Source organism: Strix aluco, chromosome 10, assembly GCF_031877795.1.
Source record: "Strix aluco isolate bStrAlu1 chromosome 10, bStrAlu1.hap1, whole genome shotgun sequence".
In the NCBI taxonomy this organism is placed as follows: Eukaryota; Metazoa; Chordata; class Aves; order Strigiformes; family Strigidae; genus Strix; species Strix aluco.
Window position 1 is genome coordinate 19,568,021 of NC_133940.1, and position 27,100 is coordinate 19,595,120.

A 27,100-nucleotide genomic window follows, 5' to 3' on the forward strand; every position below is an offset into this window, starting at 1 on the left:
AAGTTTGGCAAATTTTCAGAAGCACATAGTGTTATCCTGAAATAAGTCCAGTGTTTCAGATGATTAACCAAATTCAATTAAGCATTTAAAGAGCATGAGAAAGACTGAGAGCAAATGAGTTGCTTTTCTCCATCTACATGTTGGGTTTTTGGGACTCCTATTTTTCAGATGATCTCTTTCCTTTTTTTACGAGGTTCCCATGCAGCTCAGGTCCTGGATGCAGGGGGAAGAGGCGCTCCATGTCAGTGAGGCTGGCAGCGGGCAGCACTGGGGCTGGCAGCGTTTGCCACCCTATGCCCCAAATCCCCTGTGCCCGCAGGAGCTGGGCAGCAGCACCCAGCCACTCTAGCACCCAGCGTGGGCTCTCTGCCCAGTGACCTTTGTCCTTCCCACCAGTAATCTGCTGGGCTTCTCCCGCCATGGCTGCAGTGCTTCTGCTGGTGCTAACACAGCACTGAAGCTTGTGAGGTTTCTTTCAGGACTGTGCAAGCAGTGAAGCAAAGTTTCCAGAGAGCGATTAAGAGGAAACTGTTTCAGATATCTGAGCTAATCCATGCCGGATTCCTGCAGCATGGAAAAGAGACATTTTGAATGCAAAACTCTCAGGGGCAGGAAGTGTATTTTCCCCAGCCAAGAGTAGGAGTTTCTTCATGGACAGCCAGAAGCATGGCAGAGTGGGTGCTCGGCCAAAGGCTGTGCAGAAATTGCTCTGCCCAGAGGCTTGCACAGGACCAGGCGTCGCTTACATTAGTAAAACGGGCCTTAACTGCACATAGGTTCTGTGCTGTCCTTCATCAGAGAGATGCTGGGATGTTGTTCTGCTGGCCTTGCATTTCTGAAGTGCTGTGGGGAAAAGCTTTCATCTTGGTGTCGCTTTCTGAATGTATTAAAAGCTCACCAGTCATGCACCTGGGACAGAGGAATGGCCTCTACCTGGTGGGGCTGATCCTTTGGGTGAGGGAAGCCAGAGGCAGCCTAAGAGAGATGGCTGCCTTCGCTGCTCCAGCCCGATGGACCATCTAGGTTTGCTACAGACCCTGGATTTTTATTCTCTTTTTACCATGTGCCAGAGTATGGTGAAAAAGGCAGGACATTTTTTTTCTACAATTCTTTGATTTTTTTTAAAAGGTGCTGGTGTATGGGAACATATCACCACACAAAGATTTTCTGCAACATTTCAGAAAAAGATTAAAACAAGACTAAAATATGACCATCCCCAAATAGCTTCTGCCTGGGGCTGTTACCCCCTTGCTTGACAACTGCCTCCCTGAAGTACCAGCTCCACTTCAAAGCAGGAGATGCTCAGTTGTCATTAAAGCAAAACCCTGGCTCACATTTGCTGCAAAGGGCTTGAAGACATTACTTAATGCATCCCAGAGACTCAGAAGCCAAAGACACAGGACAGAAATCCTTTGCCTATGATTGTTTTTGGAAGAGCAATGTTGATTTCTTGACTTATTTCACATGTCACAGGCAATATTAAGCTGTTTGAACTCTTGGTGGTGCGGCTGTTTACCCAGTGGTGTTATATGATGCTGAGCTTTTGGTCCTCATTTTGGACTCATTTCCTTAGGTTTTGCTGTCTTCAGCAAGAGACCTTGTGCCGTTCTCATTTTTAACTCAGGGCTAAGTCAACAGTTCATCCCAGCAAAACCATTCAGCTGGGGGGTAAAGTTTACTGCTGATGGGGAAGCATCTGATGTTCCTCTTCCGAGGGGTGGAGAGCCCAAACACGCCATCCTGCAAGGGTGTTATCGTCAGAGGCATGTGCCCTCCTGGCATCACGCGGCTGCTGGAGGGGTTTCATAAACACTGTCCGTGACATGGACAGGCATCAAGATTTTGGTCAAGATTCAAAACAAGGCAAGGCTCCTGTATCAGAATTTGCTTCCCGTTTTATTGTGACCATTGATATACAGAGTCAATGGTTTGCTTTTGGTGTGAAGTTTAATTTTCACAGTTGCAGTGCTAAGTGCCTGACTCTTGCTTATGAAATCTGAAGTCTAGGGCTGGGCAGCTGAGATGACATTTGTCCCCTTCAGAAGTTGCTCTTGTTTTTTTCTCACATTTTGTAAAGGTTTTTTTTCTGAACTTGTAACATGGACAAAAGTAATGCAATAACAAATGTAGTGGCATTCTCCTAATAGTTTTTACTCGTGACTCCACGGATTTTGGAGAAGTTCCTTTTTCTTCCCAGAAACGTAAGTGAGAGCAAAACCAGGCCCCAGATTTTTCCAGCCTTTGGCTATGGCTGAGGTGTGATTTATGGAGAGGACTTTCCTGCCTTTCCAGAGGGATGCTGCTCTGCTCGAGGGGGGGGGTGTGAGATTCCTGCTCTGGAGGTCGTAGCAGCCGACTTGCTCTCATCTCACCTGTGGCACATTTCCAGAGAGAGCGCAACTCTCATCAGCCCCTCTAGCAAAACCAGCTTGGAACTGAGCAGAGCCAGCATAGGAGGCTGTATTTCTTCTGAGCTGTACAGATGAGCTGCTCAAACATAAAGATGCTGAAGCTTGCAGCTGTTAAAGCTGTGGCCTGTCCAGAAGGATTTCTTGCTCCATTAAGAAATTAGAGACTGTGCTTAGACCAGAGCAGCACAGTGCTTTGTTTCTTCCAGTAGCTCATTACCAGGCACAAATAACTTAACCCCTTGTTTCCCTCTCTGCAAAACATGCACATCGGTGGTTACCTGCATCACATGAGTATCAGATTGCTGAATTCATGAGCAGTCCATTGGTAACACAGTTTGAAATTGTCAGGCTAAATTAAGCACAAGATGTTAGTTACTAGTTATTTTATATATTATATACATGTAAATTTTTTCATCTTCTATGTTTCCTGCAGGAAAAAACCAAAGTGGTTGAACCCTTGGACTATGAGAACGTGATCCTTCAACGCAAAGTTCAGATCTACAGTGATCCCCTCCGGGACCTGCTGATATTTCCGATCGAAGATGTATCTGTGAGTTTGCACTGGCTGTTTCTCATGTTTGAGGCTCACTTAACTCCAGTCCTGTTTACTTTGGAAAATTTCCACTGTTAACCACATGTTAATTTTGGCTGCATTACTGACACATAAAACCAAAATGACCCACTGGTGATTTGGGCCCACCACATTTATTTAAAGCAAGTATCAAGCCCTGAAGACCCACTTTGCACTGAAAACATGTTCTCCTTTTTCCTGCAGATCTCAGTCATCAGTCGACAGAGAAGGACTGTCCAGTCGACAGTGCCAGAAGATGCTCTAAAGAAAGCTCAGAGTCTCTTTGTCAAAGAGGTGAGGGCAAAAGTCCATGCAACGCCTTACTTCAGCACTTTCTCCCTTAGACAAGGTGCTCTGCTGTACTCCTGGTCTGCGAGGTTGCAGATCACTTAGTTTTTCCTGTGTGGGAAGTGCCGGTCGCTGGCAGTTTGGCCGCACAAGATAGTTCTTTCATGTGCCTCTTGTGCAGCGCTTCTTTCCAGCGGGTTTTGTACACGGACAAGGTGTGTGGCTTTGCACCGCCTGCCTGAGCTGCAAGATGCGGGCGTGCAGCAGGGCAGGGGGTGGGTTACACACCCTCCCTGGAGCATCCTGAGTGCCACAGGTTGGTTCTGTAAAGTGCCGCTCTCTAGGATCATTCTCTCCAAGTGCAGTGGAACTAAATGCCAAGCGATGGTCATGGCGAGTTAGAGGCACTACATTTCCAAGGGCAGAAAATTGGTGTTTTCTGGAAAACAGTCCCCTCCCAAATCACTATTCCTTTTTTAAAGCCTTGGAACGATATAAATACAAAATCAGTAGCTGTGTGGCAGGCCAGATGCTGTGTGATTTTGTTTCTGTGCTGAAAAGATTCCTTATGAAATTCTGTACTGCAACATAAAACAAGTGAAGCAGCCTTGTTCAGACCCTGTCCACTTGTGCTTACCTCATCCAGCAGTCTGTAACCTTTCAGACTTGTGCATGGTTTTGTTTTGCTTGGTGTAGCTTTCAAAGAGCTGTATTGTTTTCCTTTCAGTGCATTAAAACCTACAGCTCAGACTGGCACGTGGTAAACTACAAGTATGAGGAATACTCAGGAGACTTTCGGATGTTGCCATGGTAAGTGTCGCGCTCCCTTGGAATACTAATGCATGGTCACAGGGCTGGGGTTGGATCAGGCTTTGGAGAAACAGTCTGCCCTTTTGGCTGATGCCTGTCCCACAGGCAGCCTCCCCTCCAGGGGTATGTCACTCTGAAGGTTAAGAGAGCCAGAGGTTCGTCTTATCATGCCGTTGTCACTCAGCTCTGTCAGGGAGATGCTGACAATATTGCCAGCATGGGTCATAACTTCACATCCTACCCACCAGCATGCGAACAGCCTCCTCCATCTGGGATGAGAACAGACTACAGTCTGGGCACATGGGAGGATAAATAGTGTTGGCAGTGTCTGCTCATCCCGAATTGGGAGCCGTATTGTCCCCCTGGGCTGATGTTCTCTGCATGCTAGACACAGTGTTCCCATGCTGAGTAGATCTTCTTTGTGCCCCCTGTCTCTGAGATGTTGTTTTACAACTCCAGTCCGGTGGTGTAGTATCGCTATTAATGCTGGCAGTGCTGGAGTTATGTGCTCTGAAACGTTGGGCTGTGCCAGTGATTCCAGCCCCAAAGCTAATCAGGTTTTTCAGACAGGCATATACATCTTGGATTTCTGCCGGATTGTTGTTTTCTCAGTGGTTGTGCCTGCTCTGCTCCCGCTCCCCATGCTCCATGCACGTCTGAACTACTGCTCAGGCTGCTTGTGTGCTGGCAGCTTGTCAAATGCTTTTTCTTCTTTTCTTCAGGCTAAAGTGGGTCAGTTCTGAGGATCTTGCAGGGATGTGAAGCAGAAATGGGGCAACACTATCGATCAAATCATATTAAAATTTGTGAATAATCTTGCAGTCTGATCTTGCTTCTTTTTTGGCAAGATGGAAGATAGACTGGCCTGCTGCATCCATGTGCTGCATAAATGCAAGGCAACAAAAGCTCTGCAGAATCAGATGGCTAACAAGGAGAAAACTAATTACACAGTGCTTATGCTTAATTTCCATGAAATGCACTCAGAAGTTAGCTTTCTCCAGCTGTAAGGGACTGTAGGTGTCTTGAAATCTATCTTCTCCAGGAGGACAGTTCTGCTGTGCTCTGTAGTCTGCAGTTTGGCTATTGGTTCTGGACCCAGCATCTGCTTGCTGGCTTGGAGGGCCCTTGCTTCCCAGTCATTAAAAATGAAAATATGTTGTGATTTCAGCAAATCCTTTAGGCCAGACAAGATTCCAAGCCATGTATTTGAAATTGATGAAGACTTTGAAAAGGACGAGGTAAGGAAATTTCTTTTTACATATTCTGCTCTAAGATCTGTTAAAAAGCAGATTTCACAAGGCAAAGTCAGAACTCAGTTCTCAGGAATGGTTTTCTGGTGCAATGCTTCGTAGTGTGAAGATGGGACCAAAACTGAGACAGTGATTTATTTCAAAGTATGACAAGATAATCTCTTGGAGACAAGGGCCCCCTAAATTATCAGGAAAATTAGCTGTAATATTTCTCATGGCTTTTTCGCTTGAAATACTGCAGCAGCGGAAGAGAAAAAAAGGAAGCCAAACAATTACTGAGTAAAATTCTTCATGTCCAGAATTAAAAGTGGGCAATTTGGTGTTCAACTACACTGAAATATTGGGGTCCATCTCTTTAAAAGTTTTGTGCTCTGTCAATTCTTAGTCACCTGTACCCAGCATGTTCACAGTGTGTCAGTCCCATTCTGTGTATACTGTGCAAGTGTTCAGAGGCATTTGCTTCCTCTCAGAATTTGGTGTATTTGTGCTCGGCTGGTTGCAGGGAAGATTTGCAGTCCTGGAGCTCTTCCATGGGGGTGAGATGGGGGCTCTTGACAATTGGGACACCTCAAACCTGATGGTCATTTTGGATGATGCAGATGCCATGTTTCCTTGTGCATATCACATTTCCTATAAAAGGGAGGAGTGACATTTATCTATATCAAGTATCGTGTGAAGCTTAATTGATGCGTTAAGCAGTTTTAGTTTATGGTAGAAAGAGTTCAGCCCAGCTGTTTAAAATCCACATGGCACCAAGATGCTACTTCTGAGGAATTTACAGAGGAAACGGGAAGATTTGAAAGGGCTGTTTCATGCACGTTTCTCACAATTGCTGTATATGTCCCAGCACACCTCAGGTCTGGACTGTGATGGCTTTTTCCTAAATGGAAATGTATTTTCAAGTTTGGCCTTAATTTTTTTTGGCTGTGTTGTCGGTTTGTATTACATCATTAACTTGAACTGTTACCACTTTAATAATATCTAATTTGGGCTGGAGACAGAGCTGTGCACTATGTTATCAGCATGTCTCTGAAAAAAACAAAAGGACAAAAATATGCTATCAAAATTTGATGGAGACCTTTTTTCTTCTGATCAGAGTTCCAAATACTCAAACAAGTGAAGTTACCGATGTTGGTTGTGGAAGAGTATTCCCAGTGCTTTGGCAGATATTTTGACATTTATCTCTTTTGGCATGGCCATATCTAAAGGCTTCTGTTACAGTTTCCTGATGGAGTGTTTACACATCCATTAGAAGTATGTAATGGAAATTCAAGTAAAAGAAATCTCTTCATGACAAAAAGGTGAACCATTATAAAGGAGAAGTCGTGGGTTGTTTTACCCAAGGAAATAAAGCATTAGACAATTTACTTTGTCGTTGGAAGTTAAACAAGAAAAGAGTGAAAACCTGCCATTTGGGATGCAGGAGACGATATGGACCAGTCCCTTCATAGCTCATCAGCAGACAGTCCAGGTGCACCTCTGCTGCTGAGTCACTGGAAGTCCCAAGGTGAGTTTTTTTCACCAGTCTGGGATCTCATTTCCCTCCCTCCCCAGTGGAGGTCAGAGTTAGGTGTGGATAGAGGGCTCTTCTCCCTTTCTGGGACCACAGGGCAGGAGCAGAGGTGGAAACCCCAGCTGGTATGCCAAGACAGCCTGGTTGGGTCACTTGAAAATTTTTGGTTTGGTAAATGTGAAACCAGTCAGTTACATTTCAGCTATTGGGGTTTGGTGCAGTTTGCCTAAATTTAAAGTGGAGAGTGGATTTATACAAAAGGAAATGACAAAATAAGTCTGGTGTTCTGCATTTTACAACTTTCTAAACAGACCATTTTGAAAATTTCCTTCTTCCCCAGGTTTTTGAAATACTGTGTAAGAACCAACATGCATTTCATCATTGCAAAATTGCTGTGCAGTTTTATCAGTGTAGATGTAATCTTTCTTGGTCAAAGGTGACCCAAACTAGCCTGTTTTGCCTCTTTCTTGGAAAGAGATAACCCTGAAATTTTTTGTGATAATACTGTAGCTGTACATGTTACACATACATTCTACATGTTACTGTATTGCTGTAGTTAAAACTGTATTGCTTTGCAGGGTGGAATATCCCTTGTGTCCAAGGGGAATTTTGCGTTGGAGGCAGTTCACCTGACTTCCTCTTTTTCTGATATTTTGCTCTCTTTCAGGATTCCTCGTCCCTGTGCTCCCAGAAGGGTGGTGTGATAAAGCAAGGCTGGCTGCACAAAGCAAATGTAAATAGCACAATCACTGTTACCATGAAGGTGAGTTTGATCCAGCATTATGTTAATTGTGAAGGAGACACTAGGTTAAGTTCAGACCACATCTCTAAAACTATCAGGAGTGCAACGGGTGGGTTTGGGTTTGGGTTTGGGCTTGGATGGGTGACTGTCCCTCTTCTAGAGTATCCCAAGGTGGACTGGAAAAGCTAGTCTGGTGACAGTTTTTGATCCTCCCCTCCCCGGAATATAAGACCAATGCACTTCCAATCATGACAGGCAAGCTGAACAAAAAGGTGAAGCATGTTATAATAAACCAGATTGTTTTCTGAATGAGCAGCCGAGGCCCAGAAGAGGAAGGCAATTTAAATAACTGAAACAGCTGCCCTGCAAAGAAGACTTTCTAAATTGATAGTTTCCTTGCTGGTAGGAAATACGTACAAAGGCCAGCTTTAAATTAAAATGACAAGTCTTTGCTTTAAAAGCAGGGGTGATATCACTGAAGAGATGGAGCATTACTGACCTAGAAGCAACAGCTGCATTGTCTCCTGTTCTCCGCTGTACGTAATCCAGCGTGACATTACTTAGATTTCGCAATGGAGGTTTTTAGTAATTCCACCGCAGGTTTTTGCTGTGGCAATGAGCCCATCTGTTGTTCCACCATGCAGCTGCCTTGTTACAGCATAGAGAGAATATTAGGGAGTTATGCTCAACTGTGCAGTTGAAGGATGGCTGCAGTGAGGCTGCTTTGTAAGGATAATAGTAAATCTCAAAAAGCTCAGTTGTTCTGAGGCTCAATTCAACAAGTTGTGCTTTCATGAAAAGTAGAACAGGACTGTTCATAGGGCTAATTTTGAGTTTTAAAATGACTACTCATGAGCTTGAAGGCAATAGAGCAGGATTTTCCGATCTTCTGCTTTTCCAAGCAGCAAGGTTGAAGCCATTTCTGCTCCTGTAACTTCTGGAGGAGGTGGATATGCTCAAAGGAGTCAGTTGGGTCTGTTCGACATATTGTTGGCCTCACTGCCCAGCACTTCAGACCCACCTTTCAGAGACATTATCTGAACTACACTGGCTTCAGTTCAATTAATAAGTCTCTTGTGAAACTTGGATATCAAAGTACCGGAAATCAGTAGCCATTTTCTGAGCTGGTTCTGGTCACTTCTGTGTCTTACAAAACACCTCCTAAGGCACATGCGAGAAATCTGAGGACTTTGAATGTCTTCACCACTTTGAGAGGCTGCTGTGCTACTGCAGAAGCAGACACATCCATCTTTTGAGTGCTGGTTCTTTCATTGCCGTGATGCGCTGAGCTGTTGGTACCTCACACAGTTGCTAAGCATATGCAGAGTGTATTTTGTGGAGAGCCAGCCCATGAGCAAACTGTAATTAGGCTAAAGCTGCCAACCTTTATTTCAGAGTAACCGTTCCTTTGCAGAGAACTTCCCTGTTTTGGCCCAGCTCCCTTGCTGTCTGTTTGCAGCGTGTAGTGTGCTGCATTACAACCATGGCGTCAAGATTTTCTCTCTTTCATCTCTGCCCAAATGGACTTCCCCAGTTCTCCAGCCATCCCTCTGCAATTGCAATGCTTACCGACAGCGTCTGTAGCCTGATCAGGGGGGATGTTCCCTCTGCTCCTAGGTTTATAGTATTAATTTCAAATGATCATAGTCTTCTGACAATTATTTCTGACAGCAGTGCTTACAAGGGGAGAAGATCATAGGAACAGTGTTTGCTGCTTGCTTCTGCATTTCCTTTTGAACAGAATTCAGAAGATGCAAATGGTTTAGCATGAAATCCCATACCCACAAGGAATATCAACCCTGTAATATCTAGAGATCTATCATGGGTTTCTGTAGCGTCTGCTGCCAGAGTTTCTGAGATTGATTCAGTGAAGTGCTAAATCAGTGTTTAAGCTGGCTTAATGCTTACCTTACTTAGCTTTCCATGTATTTTTATGCTTTGTTGAACTGAAGATTTAGTTAAATCTTATAAAACTTAAAGCTCAACAATCCTTGGAGGATCTCTACAGCTAACTAGTCATCTAAACGATGCCAGAGGTTACCTTTCAGAGGGCTTAGATTATCGTTGAGAGCGCAATGCTCTCTTCCAGTTCTGTGTAAGTGAGTGGTTTTATTGAACATGTGCTAGTGTCGGTAATGATGGGAGCAGGAAATTACTAGTAGTCTCCCATCTGGGATGAAAAATGCTGTGTTTATTCATAGATCTTCCAGATATACAGAACAGTGGAAATACTCACAATGACGCTTGCCCCGTCTTCGTTTGTGATTCTCCTAACACAGATATCCACAGATATCCAACAACTGTGAAATGAGCCCTGCTCCTTACAGACCAGTTATGGTGCTACCATAATTGCTGCCAAAATGTTCTCCTGAATTATAGTCCCGTGTCTTTTGGCTGACAAACACGAAGGAACATGTTCTGACATACTGGAGAGCTTTTATTTATAAAAATCAGTAGCTCAAATATAGGAACACTTCTCTCAAACTTACTGCTTTTTGAGGTGAGAATTGAACACTAAGCCAAAGCCCGTTCATGAAAATAAGTTTGAATAAAAAAAAGAAAAACAACAAACCCCCAAAAGACCAAGCAGTCGAATGGATTACCATGTCCCTTGGCTTGCATTTGAGTGCTAGGAATTTCCACATGTCTGTTCCAAAGTCTTCCGGAGAATTGCTTTGTAATTCTAACTGAGGTCTTTATCAAAACGACTCTGGAAATACCTGCTCTAGGGTGGGATGAATCTTCAAGTGATGTGCTGATCTGAATTTACTGTGCAGCATTACTTTGTAAAGATAAATGGGGCTGGAGCCAGCTGAGAGACAAGCTGGAAGCCCTGGGGCTCTGCTTTAGATGGGCAAACTTATAATAACAACAAGGACATTAAAATTAAAGAAGATGATGAAATCTGTCTTTATAAAAACAGATCATACTCAAAGGTTTGCATCTGCAACACTCTAGGGTCATCAGTGTTTCTTACAGTATTTTCTCAATAGCAGGAGGGCGGATACTGAAACTGTGACTGTGGTTTGTGATATACAATAGAGTGAATACTTGCATGAGCAAGACTTTGTACTTTTGCAGGTATTCAAGAGGAGGTATTTTTACTTGTCACAACTCACAGATGGCTCCTATATTCTCAATTCCTACAAAGATGAGAAAATTTCAAAAGAATCCAAAGGCTGTATTTTCTTGGATGCTTGCAATGACGTTGTTCAGGTGGGTGTGCTTTCTGCACGGCTGTACGTGGGCTTATGCATTGCTAGCTCTGAGACAGACATGCTCTCTCGAGTCTGTGCCGTCAAGGGGTGAAGGCATGGATTTACAAACTAACCAAGAGCTGGTTTGCTCTGTCAGCTAATCTGATTAAAAAGCAGGTAAGGCATTTTATAAGGGTGCCATACTTTTGGCCAGGAAGAAGCAAGTGGAGGAACTGCTGTCAGAGTAAAATGGCAGCATTTCATTGTTACCTCATCTGCTCTCTCCCTGCTCTGTCCATCTCCTTTAACTGGTTACTGTAGGTCAGGTGCCTTCCAAGACACCCTGAGGATTGAAGCCAGTAAGTAATTGATGTGACTTAGTCTTGGGCACCTTCCTTCTCTGTTTGCTGCTCACACAGCTTCTTGTTTCTTAAGTTACATCCCAATAAGTCCACGCAAACATGCAGCCCTTTGAGACTTACAACCTGCAAATGGCTTGTAAGGTTTTAGGAGCAGGTATTTGTACAGGGCTTAAACCTGGGTTTGCTTTGTTATGCTGAGAGTGGAGTGCAGCAGTGGATTGCTGCTGTGCCTTCTGCTGTGCCATCTCTGCAGAAGCTTCAAGTGTGGTGGAGCTGGTACAGGGCAGCTTAAATTTCTCCGGTGGTTTGCTTCAGCATGGATGAGTCAGAGCTGTGTGTTTCCGTTTATCTTTCTGAACACAGTAAAAGCAGTAGTGCACATGCCTCAGTGATGTGCAGGATGTACTTCCCAAGTTGCATCAGATTTGCCTTGGCTTCTTGTTGGAAAATGCTGTTTAAAGACCCACAGAGCTCAGAAAAGTTGCATTGAACCACTTGCTTTTAAGATAGATGCCTCTAAGTGTCCTGGCATGCAACATTACTCACTGTGTCAGACAAATCCAGTTCCTGGCTTCTCTGGGTAAATATTAAAGGTCTGACGACATAAGAAGGAGCTTGCTCCTGTTCCTCAGTGCAGTGTCTGTGGTTCAGTCTGGTTTTCTTCCACTCTCGAAGTAGCTGGCAGTTGTGGAGCTGCGTACTGCTTGATCACAGCCATAAAACCCTTTGTGACTACTGCAGGAGAGGCGCTGGGTCAAGGAGGGTGCTTGTGTTGTACTTCATGGTCTTTCACTTCAGGATGCTTTCACAGAGAGGAGCCTTATGGCAGGAACTGTGCTGATTCGTTGAGGAAGATGTAATACGAATCTTTCTCTTCCTTCTTTGTTCAGTGTCCTAAGATGCGCCGTTATGCATTTGAACTGAAGACAATAGACAAGTACAGCCACTATCTCGCAGCTGAAACTGAGCAGGAGATGGAAGAATGGCTGGTAACTCTGAAAAAGATCATTCAGAGCAATACTGACAGTTTGGTGCAAGAGAAGAAAGATACAGTGGAATCTGTGCAAGGTCAGTTTATAAGTAAACACCTACCTTCACCCTTCTCCAGGACTCAAGCAGTGTGCCTGGAGAAGTCTATATTTTTCGTTCTGGATTAATAGCAGGAATTGTGGATGACACATGATATCATGCAAATGGGCTTAGTATAATGCAGACGATAGTCTGAGGAATAAAAGCGGAGGGAAACATGACCCTTCTTCTGGATGGGAAACCCATGGCAGAGTTTCAAGACTCCTGGAAAATTGGCTCTGTGCTGAAATTCTGCTTTGGAAAGACCTAGCAGGCTGTATTAGTACACTCTGGTACTAGCAATGTATAGAAACATCTTGCTCCTGAGGAATGGCAAAGCGTCCATAAACTGTTTCTCTCCTATTGTAAGCAACTATCGCTGGATATTTTCTGGCAGGGCGGTGCTCCTACAGTTGTTTTGAACATCTGTTTTTTGTGTCCTTGCAGATGATGAATCAAGCACACAGGGAAAATCAGAGAACATCCTGGAGAGCCTGGAGAGAAGCATGCATCCGGAGTTGATGAAGGTATGTTTGCAGAGATTGCTCTCCCAGCCTGTAGCTAGTTCTCTCCGCCATGTCTTTAAAAGGGGTTTTCTGAATTCTGTGTCTTCAGCTCTGGGGGAGATGGGCAGACACCAAGTGCTGCTGGGGTCTCTGTTATCTTGTCTGCTTGTCTCACGGATGGAGCTTCGTGGTTTGATGCTTCACATTTCTCGCCTCCAAGTGTGGGGCCCTTAAGGAAGATCCAGACTTAGAGCGAATGAAGGGCCATTGTGGTCGGTACTGCTCATTCCTGCTCAGCAGGGGTGACCATCCTGGCTGTGAGAGCAGAGGGGCAGTTAGGTGACAGCTGCCTCTGATATGATCCAGAGTGTGATTGTCTACTTCTGTCTGCTTTCTCATTTGGCAGAGCCACATCACTTTACTCTCATTGCGCCATGTTGATGACTACAGCTGAGAAGCCTTGCATTGTCTCATGTGTCACAAAAGCAACCTGAGAAATATTTATTTTGTTTCGCTTTCATTCTTTCCAAATAATGAATGTTTTCTTCTGTGTGCCCAGGCAGTAATATCAATGCTTTCCTTTGTCCTAGTATGGAAGAGAAACAGATCAGCTGAACAAACTGAGCAGAAATGATGGAAGACAAAACCTCTTTTCTTTTGACCCAGAAGTCCAGGTAAACATCCGCATGTTTGCAAGTGTGAGGTTTGTTCTCTGTGCCTTGCCTGTTCTCTTGCATGGCCGCAGCGTTTGCCTGCAGAGGCAGCGTGTTTCTCAGTGGACTGGAGAACAGAAGTGCAGCCCCTGTCCCTGTCAACGAGAGTTGAACAAGATGTCAATGCTCAGGTGACAGCTCAAATAAAGGGAAGACTCACAACAGCCCCACACGTGGCCTCCCTCCAGCTTTGCTGGCTTCTGTGTGATGCATCTTGTTGTTGCTGGATTTCAAACCCATCATCTGGGCCTCTGTGAGGTTCTCATAGTTGCAGAAGCAGTAGAAGTGGTATTGCAAGAACACTTGCAACGCTGCGTGGGCTCAGCATGTCTGGAGTAGGGAGCAATGTTGTTAAAGACCATGAATAGGGGTTTATAGGGAGAGCCTCAGTCTTCAGGGAGTTTTCAAATGTAGGGGACACACAAACAGAAAAAACACTCCATGCTGTTCTCATGCACTGGAGTAGAAGTTCATTGACTATTGGTTTGTTTTCTTCTTGGCTTTGACATCTTTGCTGAGCTCTCTGCCAAGGTCCAGGTGTGGGATTTCAGTGGAATGAGCTGCAATTGTTAATACAGTTTTAGAGAATTGTTCCAAATTATTTCATAGTTTCTGGTTCTCCTGGCATGCTTTGGCTTGTTCACACCTGTAAAAAAGAACATTCTGGTTTAACAAGGAAAGGTAATTAGTCTTTAAAAGGTTTAGTTGTACAAAATGAGCTTTTCTCTTGGCACTTCTTTAGAACCTTTAACAGGAAGAAGATAAGCATCCAGGAGGCTTTTATTTTTTAAGAGAGAAGCTTTGAGAAGTTTCCTACATTCTAGTCAGTTAATAAAAATGGAAATACGATTCAGTGCAGAGCATCAAAGTTGTTTTTTTTTTTACCTAACCAAATGGTTAGGCTGAATTCACTGCGCTCCTTCTATACCCAGAGCTCTTCATTCTGGTGTGGGTCAGTCAGATCTGTTATAACATTGGGCATTCAAAATCACTGCCCTGGTCAATGGTGGTGCATATGTGCATGCTTGTATACCTGGTGCTAAGGAAACTCAGAACGTATACCTGCAACGTACTGTCCTCTTTAAAAAGAAATAGGGAAACAATGGGAAGAGTTTCCCAGAATCGGATTAACAGTTGCAGCCTGTTTTTCTGAAATTACTTGATTGTGAGATATCAGCACCCTAAGTTTGGCATTCAGGTTTCTGCAGGAGTTGAGGGGGAAAAACGAATAGGACTGTGCCGGATTGTCACTGAGAGATGTGCTGGTATTTCGGGGTGTTTGGTGGTGCTGTGTCCCCAGTGCCCAGTACAATGAGTACAGTGAAGGCTGAGGGTCTTTATCTGGCTGATTGTATTTGGGTCACGTACGTGCCTGCTCTCCGAGAAGGCCAGATGTTGAGGCAGAGACCAGGTATGGGTGTTTTGGGTTAGGAAGGAGGTGATTATAATTAAGACTATTTGGATTTCCTATCTGGCTCTGCAGACAGTCTTTGTTGTTTCTAACCGCACCGGTTATTGCTGTGCATCTAGAAATGCCTTCCACTTAGAGATGTTGTTCATGATCCCAATGGTGTGTGCCTTCTCTCTCTTTCAGACACAGGGACCGTCTCTTAAACTAGTCAGATCTTCAAAGTGGAAGATACATTTCTCAGTGTAATGACAGTTTATGTTCCGCTTTCTTCCCCAAGCTCTAAATGCTGTTTGGGAACATCCCCAGGGTTACAGGAAAGCAGGAAGGAACTGAAATCATACTTAGGTTGTTTTCTGCGCTCTGCAAACCAGATTGCTAAAAATTGATACATCCCCATGAATTCATGTCTTGAATACATTTGTGTAACGTCACCAAATGGCACTCATTTGTGAATGTCTTGTACCTTTTGTACCACTTTAAAAAAAAAATTGATTAAGATAGTATTTGCCATAATGTGATCCCTTAACGTTATTCAGGAGTTTATTATCTTTTTTAATGAGACCAGATTTGTTTGCTGTCTAGAGGCTAGACTTCTCGGGGATCGAGCCAGACGTGAAGCCATTTGAGGAAAAGTGCAGCAGGCGCTTCGTGGTGTGCTGTCAGGACTTCTCCCTCAACCTCCTCGCTCAGCTCAGCGACAGGTCGGAAGGAGGACCCACCAATGTAAGGGGAGCTCTGGCGTGTCCTGCTTTGTCTTCTTTTTCCTCACTGGCAAGAAAAACCCTTGGCAGATTAATCTGGGTGGATGAAAACATCCCATTTTGCCATGAGCTCCAATGGGACCTGGGCAGACTGTGTCTGCTGGCCCAGGGTCATTGCAAGATTTGTCTGCCCTGGTATTTTGGTCTTCCAAAAATGTATTTGGGGGCAGGGTCTGTCCTGATGTGCCAGTAACTGGGACTGCTGGGAAACCAGCATTTCAGAGGCATAGAGAATGGGGAGTGTATGTCTGCCATGTTCTGGGTCCCTGTGAAAGTCCTGTTGGTAAATGATTAAGCTCCATCTCCAAACCACTCACGGCTGTGTTTTATTTCATTTCCTCTAATGGCAAGGGATTTCCCTGTTCTGAAACCTTCTTCTGACTCCCAGCCTAACTGTATTCACAGCCACTTTATTATATGCATTTGTTATTGTGCCAAGATTGTGCCTTAGCCTAAAAAGATATTCCTTGTATTTTCTGAACCTCTGATGTCTGTAGGCAGCTATTACGTCTTTCCTCAGCCTGTGTTCTGCTAGGCTGAACAGCACAGACTCCTCCAGTCTTTCCTCCCAAAATATAATCCCTATTATCATGTCCTGCATTTGCTCTGTCTGGAGTCAACCCTGTGTGCAATGGTGCCAGAGCAGCAGATAGCATCACAGGGGAGGCAGCAGCACTGGCACTGTCAGATCTGCTGATGGTACCTTGTCTGATGCCTGTTAGAATTGCAAAGGCTTTTCTGCGATGGTTTCATATTGGCAGCTCACAGCTGTACACAAGGCTTGTTCTACTCAGAAACTCCCAGCAGATGAATGTGTTGCTGATAGCAGAGATTCTTGTTATTCATCCTTAATCAGGCCCAGAGTCAGACCTAATCAGCACATTTTTAGTATTGATGTAATGCCTCCAAGTTATGCTGTAATGTCTCAGACACACTACAGTCTTATCTTCAGGCCTTTGCTTTTATCTTTACATGGACGCATGCCTGCTAGGATCTTTGAATTAAAAATACATGGAATTGTTGCCACTTGCCTTATGCTGTCAAGGTCAGTAGCTACAAAGGAGTTGGCAGATTTCACACATGCAGCTCCTCAGCCTTGTATTTGAGTTCTCCTGACTGGGAGAACTAACTTTGCTCCTGTGCTGCCCAGCATACAGCAGCTGAGGAATGTTTTGAGTGTCTTGCAGTTGGGCCATGCAGGGCTGATTGACTTTGGACAATAAGTGAAGTGGCCTTTACCATGTGGACATAAACACTCTTAAGATGATTTTTTTTCTCATTGCAAAGGATAAACAGCTCTGATGGACTGGAATCATCTTTTCTTCCTAAGTTCATAGTTTATCACCTATATAAAAAACCCTATGGATTTCATTCTTTATATTTCGTTGATGGTTTTAAAGTAGCTTTGTTCAAATTGATTAGATCAAATGCAAGAAGATGCAGGAAAAAATGGGTTTATGTATTTATAAAGCAAATAAACAAGGATTGTCTGTAAGAATACTGTAAAATGCTGGTGTGCAAAACTAAGGGAACAAACAGATGTAGAAGGCAAACCTAGCAGGAAAGGCAATGCATGTTGATACTCTTGAGCCCGTATTATGCTTTTTTTTTTACATATATATTCAATCAAATTTCCAGGTTGAGCCCTTTTTCCTGAGCTTGGCATTATTTGACCTGAAAAATAATTGCAAGATTTCAGCTGACTTCCATGTGGACTTGAACCCTCCGTCCGTCCGTGACATGCTGCTGGATAGTTCTGCATCCGGAGCGGAGGGCACCAAGGGACGTTCGCCAGGCGAGAGCCTTGTGCATGGGGTCCCTGAGTCTTGCCTGCGCTACATAAAACGGGTGAAGAACTGACTTTCTCCTCATTCTGTATCTCTGTTGAGGCGGTGGCTGTTCAGTAACATTGTGATGTGTTGTTATCCACTGTGTGGAGAAGCAGAAGTCAGCTTTTCTCTTGAGCTGTGGGGTTTTGGTCGGTGTCTCAAGCCAATTGCCACTTTGGGCTCAGTGGCAGCAATAGGCAAAGCACCAGGTAGAGTTTTTCAAGACTTGACCATGCTCAAGCCTTGTGAGCCCCCACAGCCCATCCACAGCAGCAACCAGAGCAGGGTCTGTGTGGGTGGTGGGAAAGGACAGTGAGATGATTGGGGCCAAACTCAGCGGTGCAGGTATGGTGTCCTGCTCTCTGACAGCCTACTGTCTATCTATTGCAGGGGGTTTTCTCTGTGACCGACCCACATGTGGAGATCTTCCTGGTGGCCCGTGTGGAGAAGGTGCTGCAGGGCAGCATTACGCACTGTGCAGAGCCGTACATGAAAAACTCTGACCCGGGGAAGGTATTGGACAGGGCCATGAGAGTACCTGCTTAGTGATGCTGTCTGCTGCTTCAGGGAGTAGTGTGGTCTGAAACATGAGTTGCTTCTGCTGCTCTTTAGTTTCTTTCTGGCAAATACTGGTCTTCATCCATTCTGCTACTTGCACTGTTTCCCCGCTGGCTTCAGCTGGGCTGGCCTGAGACATTTGGTTTCTTCCCCTGGAAAGAGGCAGAGGATTTTTAGAAAGAGCCAAGCAGGGAGACCTTTCCCTGTTACACTTCAACAAGGCAAAGCCTGGGCTGGCAGTGAAAAAGTGAGACACTTTATCCCCAGAGAAGCAGGCAGCACTGCTACATGGTGCTACATGCAGTGTCTTGGACTGGTCCCAGCTCACTCCCACTGGGAACAGTGATGTTTTAGTAGTAGCAGAACATGGGCTTCACCCTTTACTCTTTCAGCCTGCCTCTGTCTTGCTCCATGCAGAGTGCCATGATCATATGGGGGAACTTATGCAAAGGGTGGTCAGGGATGGGCCCTGTGCTGCCAGCATCAGTTTCTGCATGCCAGATGGAGCTGCTGCTGCCTTGCTGCAGCCAGGCAAAATTAGTCCCTGAAAAATCAGTGTATGGAACACCTGGTATGTGATGGCATTCCTGCAGCACACTTTGTAAGTCTGTATAGGGTGAGTCGGGTTTGGAAAAGAAACTAATACCCTTTGGAAAATAAAATACTGATACCCTGACAGGTTAATGAAGAATCAGCAGGAGTTTTGATATGACTGTGCCCACAACATGTTTGCTATTGGTTTGCAAAAGTAGTAAATGTGCATGGTGTGAAGGGACAGACAGGAATGTCTATCAGCTGCTTCGGTGACTGTTGTGCTGTGTGTCTGGGGAGCTGTGTGTTGTGGACTACGGAGAATTTCTTCTCCCTGGAGAGTGCAGCGCTCTTCACTCCTTTCCCAGGGCAGCATGGAAGCCATGGCACACACTAACCTCTCTTGTATTTTGCAGACTGCCCAGAAGGTTCACAAGGTGGCCAAGCAGGTGTGCAGCCGTCTGGGGCAGTACAGGATGCCCTTCGGCTGGGCTGCCAGGTTAGTCACCTCGGACTGCGCTTTGGCCATGGCGGGAGCTGCCGCCGCGCATTGTCCGAGACGATCCGGCTGAGCAGGCGAAGGGCCAAGTGGCTGAAGTCAGTGAAGTTGCAGCTGAGGGCAGAATCTGGCTCCAATTCCCAAGATAGAATGGGGATTGGCCTGAAATGCTCTATCTAGAATTAGAAACAAAATATTAAAAAGTAAACAGTGCTGGGAAGACAGTAACCTTCCTGCTGACCTGTAGCTACTGCTATCAGGGCAGAACATTCCTGAGGATGAATTACACCATCCTATGCTACCATGGGAATAGGCACAGAGATTCCCTTCTGGCACCAGCCATTGCCAGGGACAGGATGAGAGTAGAGGACCTCCTGGTCTGGTGGTGGCAATCAACTGGGGTTTGTTTCCTATCTTATACTCTGCTTTAATTAATGTTCTTGGGAATGACTGGAGATAGCAATCCCATTACCTCCCTGTTCTTTTACTGGAACTGATAAAGTACATCAGTGCTAACTCCCTTAAATCTTACGTCAGCGTAAAGCCTGAAGGTGGGTTCACCCCACTGCCATTGCCTCCTATTGCTAAATTGCTCTTTGGTGCTGACAAAAGGGATGGTAATGACATGGGCACATCTGATGACTGTCACAGTGGGCTGGGATTTGGTGGTATACAGCTTGCAATGTGTATTCTTGAGCTGGATTTTCCTGTGACACTGGCTGCTCAGCTTTGAGATGGCGTTTCTGGGATGCAGCTCGCTCCTGGGAGCCAGCACACAGCTTGTGCAGTGCCTCAGCCCTCTTTCAAGTGGTGCCTCAGCCTAATGGTGGGCTGTGTGTGGGCATTGACTTTGATGGGCTTCAGATTTGTTCCTGCTGGGTAAAGAGCTGCATTTGGAGACCAAGGAGTTGAGTGGCCTGGTGTGGGGAGCTGTGTTGCTCTGCATCCCTGGAAGACTTTCCCTGTGTGTTTGCACAGAAGGGAAAGTACAGATGCACAGAAGGGGAAGAGGAAGGTGTTTGCACAGAAAGGGAGTACAGATGCTTTAATGTTCTTACTGTACACAGACACCCGCAGCCATTATATTCAAGGGCAAAGATGCCAGTATTCATCCAGGGCAGAGACCAATCTCCTGCTCTGGGTTCAGGATGAAGCTGACGTATGTCCTGAGGCTGGTCTTCATTGTGCATTCCATGCTCTGACTCCATATGCAACTAGGAAGATACTTTACCACTTCGTGTTGAGGGGCATTTGTGATTGTGGGCCAGGCTTGGGACTGGGCTGAGTGTGTCCTCCTCACCTGGCTGGAGAGAAGGGAAACGGGTGATGTCCCATGCAATTTTATGTGACATGGTGGATTGCAGTTTGTGTGGGATCTAAGCACCACTTGAGGATGGGAGAGTGATTGGGAGGTCTAGTGGTGTTCAGAGGAGTCAGAGGCCAGTGAAACTCTTGCCTGATAAACTGCCCTCCAGCCTGATGTGTCAAAGACCTCAGTGTCTGCATATTTACCAGCATTTAAGAAATGTGTCTCTTCTTTTCTGCAGACCAGTTTTCAAAGACTCCCAGGGCACTCTTGATGCTGAAGGAAAATTCTCACCTCTGTACAAGCAAGATAGTGGCAAACTCTCGAATGAAGATATGCTGAAGCTTTTAGCAGAGTATAAGAAGTAAGTGTAAGAGACTGGTGCAGAGGCTGAGCAGGCATTTTAATATACATTTTTAAACAGTTAAGTGGAAGCCTGAGATGACAATTTCTAAAATACTCAGAGAGTAACAAAAATCACTGCTGATGTGTTCAGCACCTGAGCTTTCAAGGTTCACACTCTTGTTCCTTTCTCCCTAATGCAGACCAGAGAAGACAAAACTACAGGTCATTCCAGCCCAGTTAAATATCATCATCAAAGACATCCCGCTAGACTTCACAAGTAAGGATCTTGGATTTTAAAATAAGTGCTGATGGCTCTAGCCTCAGGAGTTAATGCTTCTATGAGGAGTTTTGCTGTTTCATTAACAAGAGTATCTTGGGCTGCAATGAGAAATGAGTAATTCAGCGCAACCACTGACTTGTAAGTCTTTCTGATGGATTCTGTGAAGGGATGTGGTCCGAGCGCAGATGTTTACCTGAGGGGTGCATCCGCTTTGCAGTTTGGCCATCACATCTAAAGGAAGCCACCTGCCTGCTTTTACTGTTATTATTACACCAATCTCTCATAACATTTTTGGTCCATAACACCAGAGGGCTTCACAAACATGGTCAGTGTGATCCTTTGCTTTGCATTTAAAGAAACTGAGGTAAGGAAAGGACTCGTGATGTCACTCCATTGGCATTTGGCAGCTCCTGACACAGGTTCTATAGTCCGGTTCCCTGTCCAAAAGGCTTTTCTAGTGGACTTAATTTTTTCTGTTCTTTAAAAGGCCATCACTTGAGATGAACTCCCCCTTATGGTGGATGTGAGTCTCAGTGAATTAGGCAGGGCTTGTGCACTGGTATTTGGAGGCAACATAATTGTCAAACATCTTTCTGAAGCCAAGAGTCGAAAAGACACAGTGGGACTAACACACATTGAGACATCAGTCTCAAGTCATTGTCTCAGTAGCCTGTCTGCTTCAGTCAGGTGATGTATGCATGATCTATAAAACAGTAACTTAATGGGTCAAATTCCTGGAATACCCAAGGTGCAGGTTCTGGGCAGAGCCGCTGTCCCTACCCAGGCATGGGTCATTCACAATACACCTTGACTTTGCCCAGAGCTACAGGAAAGTGCCACTTCTGCAGTCCCCACTGGCCAGGAGAGCAGAACCCCGTGGTGCCTGTGCATCCATCTTTTCTCAGTATTTCTAATGCAGTTGGGGACCACAGATGTTGCATGATCAAGGGGAGAATTTTCCCTTAATCATTTCAATGGGAGTGGTCCAAGTCCTGCTGTATGGTCAACACACATGATCCTCTGATGTGAAGAGAACTGGATGCTCAAGAGCAATAGCAGAGTTTCAGACCCATGAATTTCCTTTCACATGGGCTGTACTTCCCATGTTTGTGAGGTGTGAACTTATCTAAGCTTTCCTTCTCTTCTAGATTGTGTCACAGCTTCTTATATTCCTATAAAGCCTTTTGAGAAGAGCTGTGAGGACATTGCAGTTGAAGTGGAGGAGCTTGTCCCAGAAGTTGCAAAATACTGTTATCCCTTCACTGTCTACAAAAACCACCTCTACGTCTACCCGTTGCATTTGAAGTATGAGAACCAGAAGGTGTTTGCAAAGGTGAGCGACCTGGAGAGCAGGCTGCAGCCAGACTCAGCGTGGTCTGGGGTGATGCTGCTGACCTGTAGCAATGGCTCATTCTCCTGTTCTCCCCCGTTTCAGGCAAGGAATATTGCTGTCTGTGTGGAGTTCAGGGATTCAGATGAAGCTGATGCCAGGCCGTTAAAGGTGGGTACCTGTTAATGGGGCTGCCATTTGCTCGCTGCTGTGTACTGTGTGCCAGCCAGGCTGAGCAGGACAACAGGAAAGCACCAAATTTTCATGCTCGCTATTTTAGTTTGGCTGGCTAATTTAGGGTGGCATCAGCCCTGAATTCAGCTCTTCGTTTGTGTTTCCAGTGCATATATGGCAAACCTGGAGGCCACCTCCTGACCACAAACGCATATGCTGCTGTGCTGCATCACAACCAGAGTCCAGAGTTCTATGATGAGGTAAAAACAAAATGGTGGGAAATAACAGATTTTCCTGGATGCTACAAAGCCAAGGGGCCTTTCATGTTACCTTTCAGGTTACCAAAGGGCTGGGTGAAATATGGGTAAAAATAATCACCAGCCCTTTGCCTCAGTAGAAGGGTTCAGCAAAGCCAGAGACCTTGTCAATTTTTAATGCCAGTTTGTTTTCTGCTGTCTTTACTGTCACGCTTTGTGCACTCCAATCACACACCCCCATTAATAAGTAATGTGCAAATGTGATGAAAATGTTAGCCAGGAGTTGTTTAAGATGGGTAGGAATGTGTCTTGTGTAACTGCATACAACATAGCATTTTTTAAATAAAATAGAACTTAAAATATTACTCCACAACTAAAAATACAGTCTTATCTGTCATGATATCATTTTAGATTAAAATTGAGCTTCCAATTCACCTCCATCAAAAGCATCATTTGCTTTTCACCTTCTATCATGTCAGCTGTGAAATTAATACAAAGGCAACATCGAAAAAACAGGACACCGTTGAAACTCAAGGTATGTTCAATGCTTAAATTACTTCTGTTGGAGTGTAAGAGTCCAAGCTGAAATTAATGTAGGAACATGAAAAAATATTTGATTAAAATACTAACCTATCCGAATGTTCTTTTTTGAAAGCAACCTAATACAAATCGTAGGTTTAAACTGAAATAAAAGACATTGTTTTTAGCATATACTAAAGCTCAAATTTTTGCTGCAGTCTGACAGCTGTTTCTGCGTGTTCTTGACTTGACTTGCATGAAGGGGCTATTCTCAGTCAAGTCACCAACAAATCTTGACATGAGATCGGGGCCGCAGAGGCCGATCCTACCAACACGAGGCATGTGTAAGAGACTGAGCACACCCAGGTCCCACTGGTTGGGATGCCTCGGTTCAGCCAGTCCTTGCGCAACTGAAGGACCCTCGTGGTGCACAACCATGGCTCACACACTGTTTCTGCCCCTCAAACCCACTCCTGATCTTTGTTGTGCCGTGTCTAAATTCCGTTCAACAAAGTCACCAGGTAAAACGTGCTTTAACAAGGCTGACATGGTCAATCCCAGCCTCATTGCAGCCACTTGCACAGCTGCGAGTTTGATCTTCTCAGGGTGAGACACAGCTCTTTTTGGAGCTTGAGCTAAACACGTATTGCTGTGCATCTGCTAACTCTGGTCCCCTGGTTGCCTCCACAGTGGGATATGCCTGGGTCCCATTGCTGAAGGATGGACGGATTGTCACCCTGGAGCGGCATTTGCCAGTTTCATCCAACCTTCCACCTGGCTACCTGGGTCTTGGAGACACAGAGTCACGAAAGGTAGGAAGGCCATTTAAAATGGACTTAAATGTAAAATGAAGAGGAAAGATGAGATTTTTTTTACCACTGTAAGTTCTGAGTTTCTGTTGGTGCTCTGCTCAGCTGGAAAGATCCCTACTACAGGGCAGCCCGCAAAGCTTAAGGTTCTTAGGGGTAGGATACAGGACACTTTTAATTCCACTTTCCATGGTTATATAGGTTGCAGAGAATATTTTTGTGGCAGGCTGGACTGGGCTGTTGCATGTGGTGCAGAGCAGGAGAGTGGGCACATGCTCTGTGCACGTTCTCACAGGGACTCCACTGCCCTACCGTGGCTGCTGTCAGGTCGCTGGGGTTTGTGCTGGGGAGGGAACCCATTCTTCCACCCCAACACGTACCTTCTGACCAGGTGTCTGCCTGCACACAGCCACCCTCTCACCGCAGTCTGAAACCAAGCACTTGAATGTTGTCTGTTCACAGCAGCCCAACGTGGATGCGAAGTGGGTGGATGGAGCAAAGCCACTGTTTAAAATCAGAATCCATTTGGACTCGACCATTTACACCCAGGTAAGTCAAGCACCTCACTCTTAAAGACTTTCAACACAAATACAGAGGAAGCGATTGCTGTATATCTCTACTACCACTGTGCCGTAGGTGCTGTGGGAAAGAGGCACCTGTGTTTGCAGGGCAGCACTGAGACACTGCTGTAGCAGGGATTACTTGCAGGGATCTGCCCCTCTGTCTGGATGTGATGAGACAGTTGTGTGAGTGAGTGAGCCTAGGGAGAGGCTGATGTTTTCTTGGCCATTTGCACTGTAACTGACAGGACCAAGGAAATATTTGAGCAAATGAGCTGCTTCAATGATGCAAGAGAGAAGAACTGGTGGAAATGAGAGGTTTCCCCAAATATTAGACTGTTATTAAGTTTAAAGAAAAAGTTTTCTGACAACAGCAGACACAAGAAAACAAGAGTCCTGATTTCCCTTTGAAACCAGTTCAGGCTGTTTTACCAAGTCCTTGTGTGTTCTGCTGTCTTGTAGTAGTGATGGACTTCCCTAAGCTTCATGTGATGTGCAACAAAGATCCCCAGCACATGCTCTGGGGCACCTCCTGTCAGCACTGCCCATGGGGAAATGCCCTTGATAGGGCTTGTTATCCTGTGATGGATGGAATCAACTGCATTTACATTCACAGTAACTTGCTTTCAGCATCATCTAAATCTGTTTTGGGGTCTTAATGATTCTGTACATCACTGAGAGCATCACAGTAGTTCTACTCCCCACTGAATTACATTCCTAAATGCTTTTCAGGGTTAAATAACCCAGTAATTAAATTTAACCTTGGAGGAGGAGGGAGAGAAATGGGAAGGAGAGTCTGCCTCAGATGGACAGTAGGAGGTCGGCGAGGCAGATGGTGAGGCAGTCTCGAAGAGTTGCAGCTGGGAGAGGAGGGCTCCTGCTTCTCCAGACCAGTGTTGGATGGGGATTGGGGCTCAGGGTAGTACAAACCACGGGAGAATTTTAACACTGCTGGCAGTTTTGTGCTTAATCTCAAGATTGGTTGGGAGCCAGGGGATGGGCAGTGGCTGGGTACGTTGGAAAAGGCAGGGAGCAGTGCTGTAGGCCTGGGAGATGGCAGCTGGGGACCAAGGGTGCCACTGGTAGTGATGTGGGGCTTGCTGGGGATGTGGCCTACTGCCACAGGTAAGTCAGCAGATTTTTGAGTGTAAGCTGCAGAGTAGTGGTTGAGAAATATTGAAGCTGCTGCATTGAACTTGTTTGTCTCTTCCAGGACATGCACTTGCACAAATTCTTCCAGTACTGTCAGCTGGTCCAGGCGGGAGCTAAGGAAGTCCCAGGAGAGCTTGTAAAATACCTAAAGGTGAACAGTGCCTGTCAGTGGGCTTCATTTGTGTTTTTACAGACCATCAGTAAATACCCAGACCCCTGTCCTGTAGGAACACGCTCTCGCTGCAGTGCTGGGACCAGTGCATTGTGCAATATCCTTACCTTTGCTTACTGACATGACTGTCTGCTGTCTTTGTGCTGCTTCCTGCCTCTCACAGTAGATAAAACAAGTAGTCAGCGTCGCTCTGCCGTGCTCACGGCAAACACTCCTCCTTGTGGGCTTGCACACTCCTCCCCTGCTGCCCTAGATATGATTCGAACCTTTAAACTATAGCACAACTCTTTGTTTTCCGGAGTATCCAAAACAGGATTTTTTTTCAGACTGAAAAAGATCTGTGAGATTATCAGTCAGTTAAATTTGACGACAGATAACTTGTGACCCAGACCCAGCTTTTCAGCAGTCACTGCAGCATGAGTAAGGGCCCAGGAGCAGATCCAGCAAAGGCTTCTGCAGGGAATGTATTTCTTGGCTGTTTACTGTCCTTGTTTCCTTCCATAACTGCCTGTTTTTGAGAGTGCTGCCGTAGCAACAGCTCCGCTTCCAGTGGTGGGGATTTATCATCACAAAGTTACTGGGTGTGTTTCAGATAATGTGTAAATATTTTAAGAAATAGAAATAATAGCAGGTTTTGAAGCCAAACACTAAAAGAACAGTTGTTTTGTTGTGAGCATTTCATCAAGGGGCTGGGTAGGTCCCAGCCCTGCTCAGCCACAGTGACCTCACTGCAGCCTGCAGAGAGAGAGACATTTACATGCTAACCACAAGTGAGGGCTTTTTACCACCAACAGCTCAATTTCAGTAATTTAAATAACTAGATACAGATTTAAGAACCTTTCGTTAGATTTGCATGTTTGAAAACTGAAAGTGAAATGCACTGTCTTTCCTACTCGTATCGTGAGATTCAGGCAAAAGAGGTCTATGAGATGGGTGGAGAGTGTATGCACCGGATAATCTTGACCTTCACCAAGTCACTTAAATCCCATTTCCAATAGCAAGCTATGCTCTTTGGAGAAAAGTCTCATTGGGCATCAGGTTTCCATGCTCCAAAGGCATTTGTGAAAATGGGATTTAATCACTTCAAAAAACTGTCACAGGTGACGAGAAGAATCAGGAGCAACACTTCAGTCTTAAATTCTGGGTTATTGGGGTCAAATCGTAGCATGTGATCTG

The 27,100-nt window shown here is 45.2% G+C and overlaps 1 protein-coding gene across 5 annotated transcripts in view; it reads left to right on the forward strand.

Moving 5' to 3' along the window:
• The window catches only part of DOCK11 (dedicator of cytokinesis 11), an 86,491-nt gene that overhangs the window by 15,697 nt on the left and 43,694 nt on the right, over positions 1-27,100 (forward strand). For all 5 annotated transcript variants that reach the window (XM_074834675.1, XM_074834671.1, XM_074834673.1 and 2 more), the window contains exons 2-23: positions 2,845-2,961; positions 3,187-3,276; positions 3,998-4,080; positions 5,249-5,318; positions 7,511-7,606; positions 10,667-10,801; positions 12,035-12,212; positions 12,660-12,739; positions 13,309-13,392; positions 15,425-15,565; positions 17,242-17,451; positions 17,823-17,945; positions 18,938-19,020; positions 20,568-20,690; positions 20,872-20,948; positions 22,100-22,284; positions 22,387-22,452; positions 22,623-22,715; positions 23,124-23,247; positions 23,922-24,043; positions 24,503-24,589; positions 25,814-25,903. In XM_074834675.1, coding sequence (XP_074690776.1) covers positions 2,845-2,961; positions 3,187-3,276; positions 3,998-4,080; positions 5,249-5,318; positions 7,511-7,606; positions 10,667-10,801; positions 12,035-12,212; positions 12,660-12,739; positions 13,309-13,392; positions 15,425-15,565; positions 17,242-17,451; positions 17,823-17,945; positions 18,938-19,020; positions 20,568-20,690; positions 20,872-20,948; positions 22,100-22,284; positions 22,387-22,452; positions 22,623-22,715; positions 23,124-23,247; positions 23,922-24,043; positions 24,503-24,589; positions 25,814-25,903 — 2,457 coding nt within the window. The remainder of the gene's footprint in view (positions 1-2,844; positions 2,962-3,186; positions 3,277-3,997; positions 4,081-5,248; positions 5,319-7,510; positions 7,607-10,666; positions 10,802-12,034; positions 12,213-12,659; positions 12,740-13,308; positions 13,393-15,424; positions 15,566-17,241; positions 17,452-17,822; positions 17,946-18,937; positions 19,021-20,567; positions 20,691-20,871; positions 20,949-22,099; positions 22,285-22,386; positions 22,453-22,622; positions 22,716-23,123; positions 23,248-23,921; positions 24,044-24,502; positions 24,590-25,813; positions 25,904-27,100) is intronic.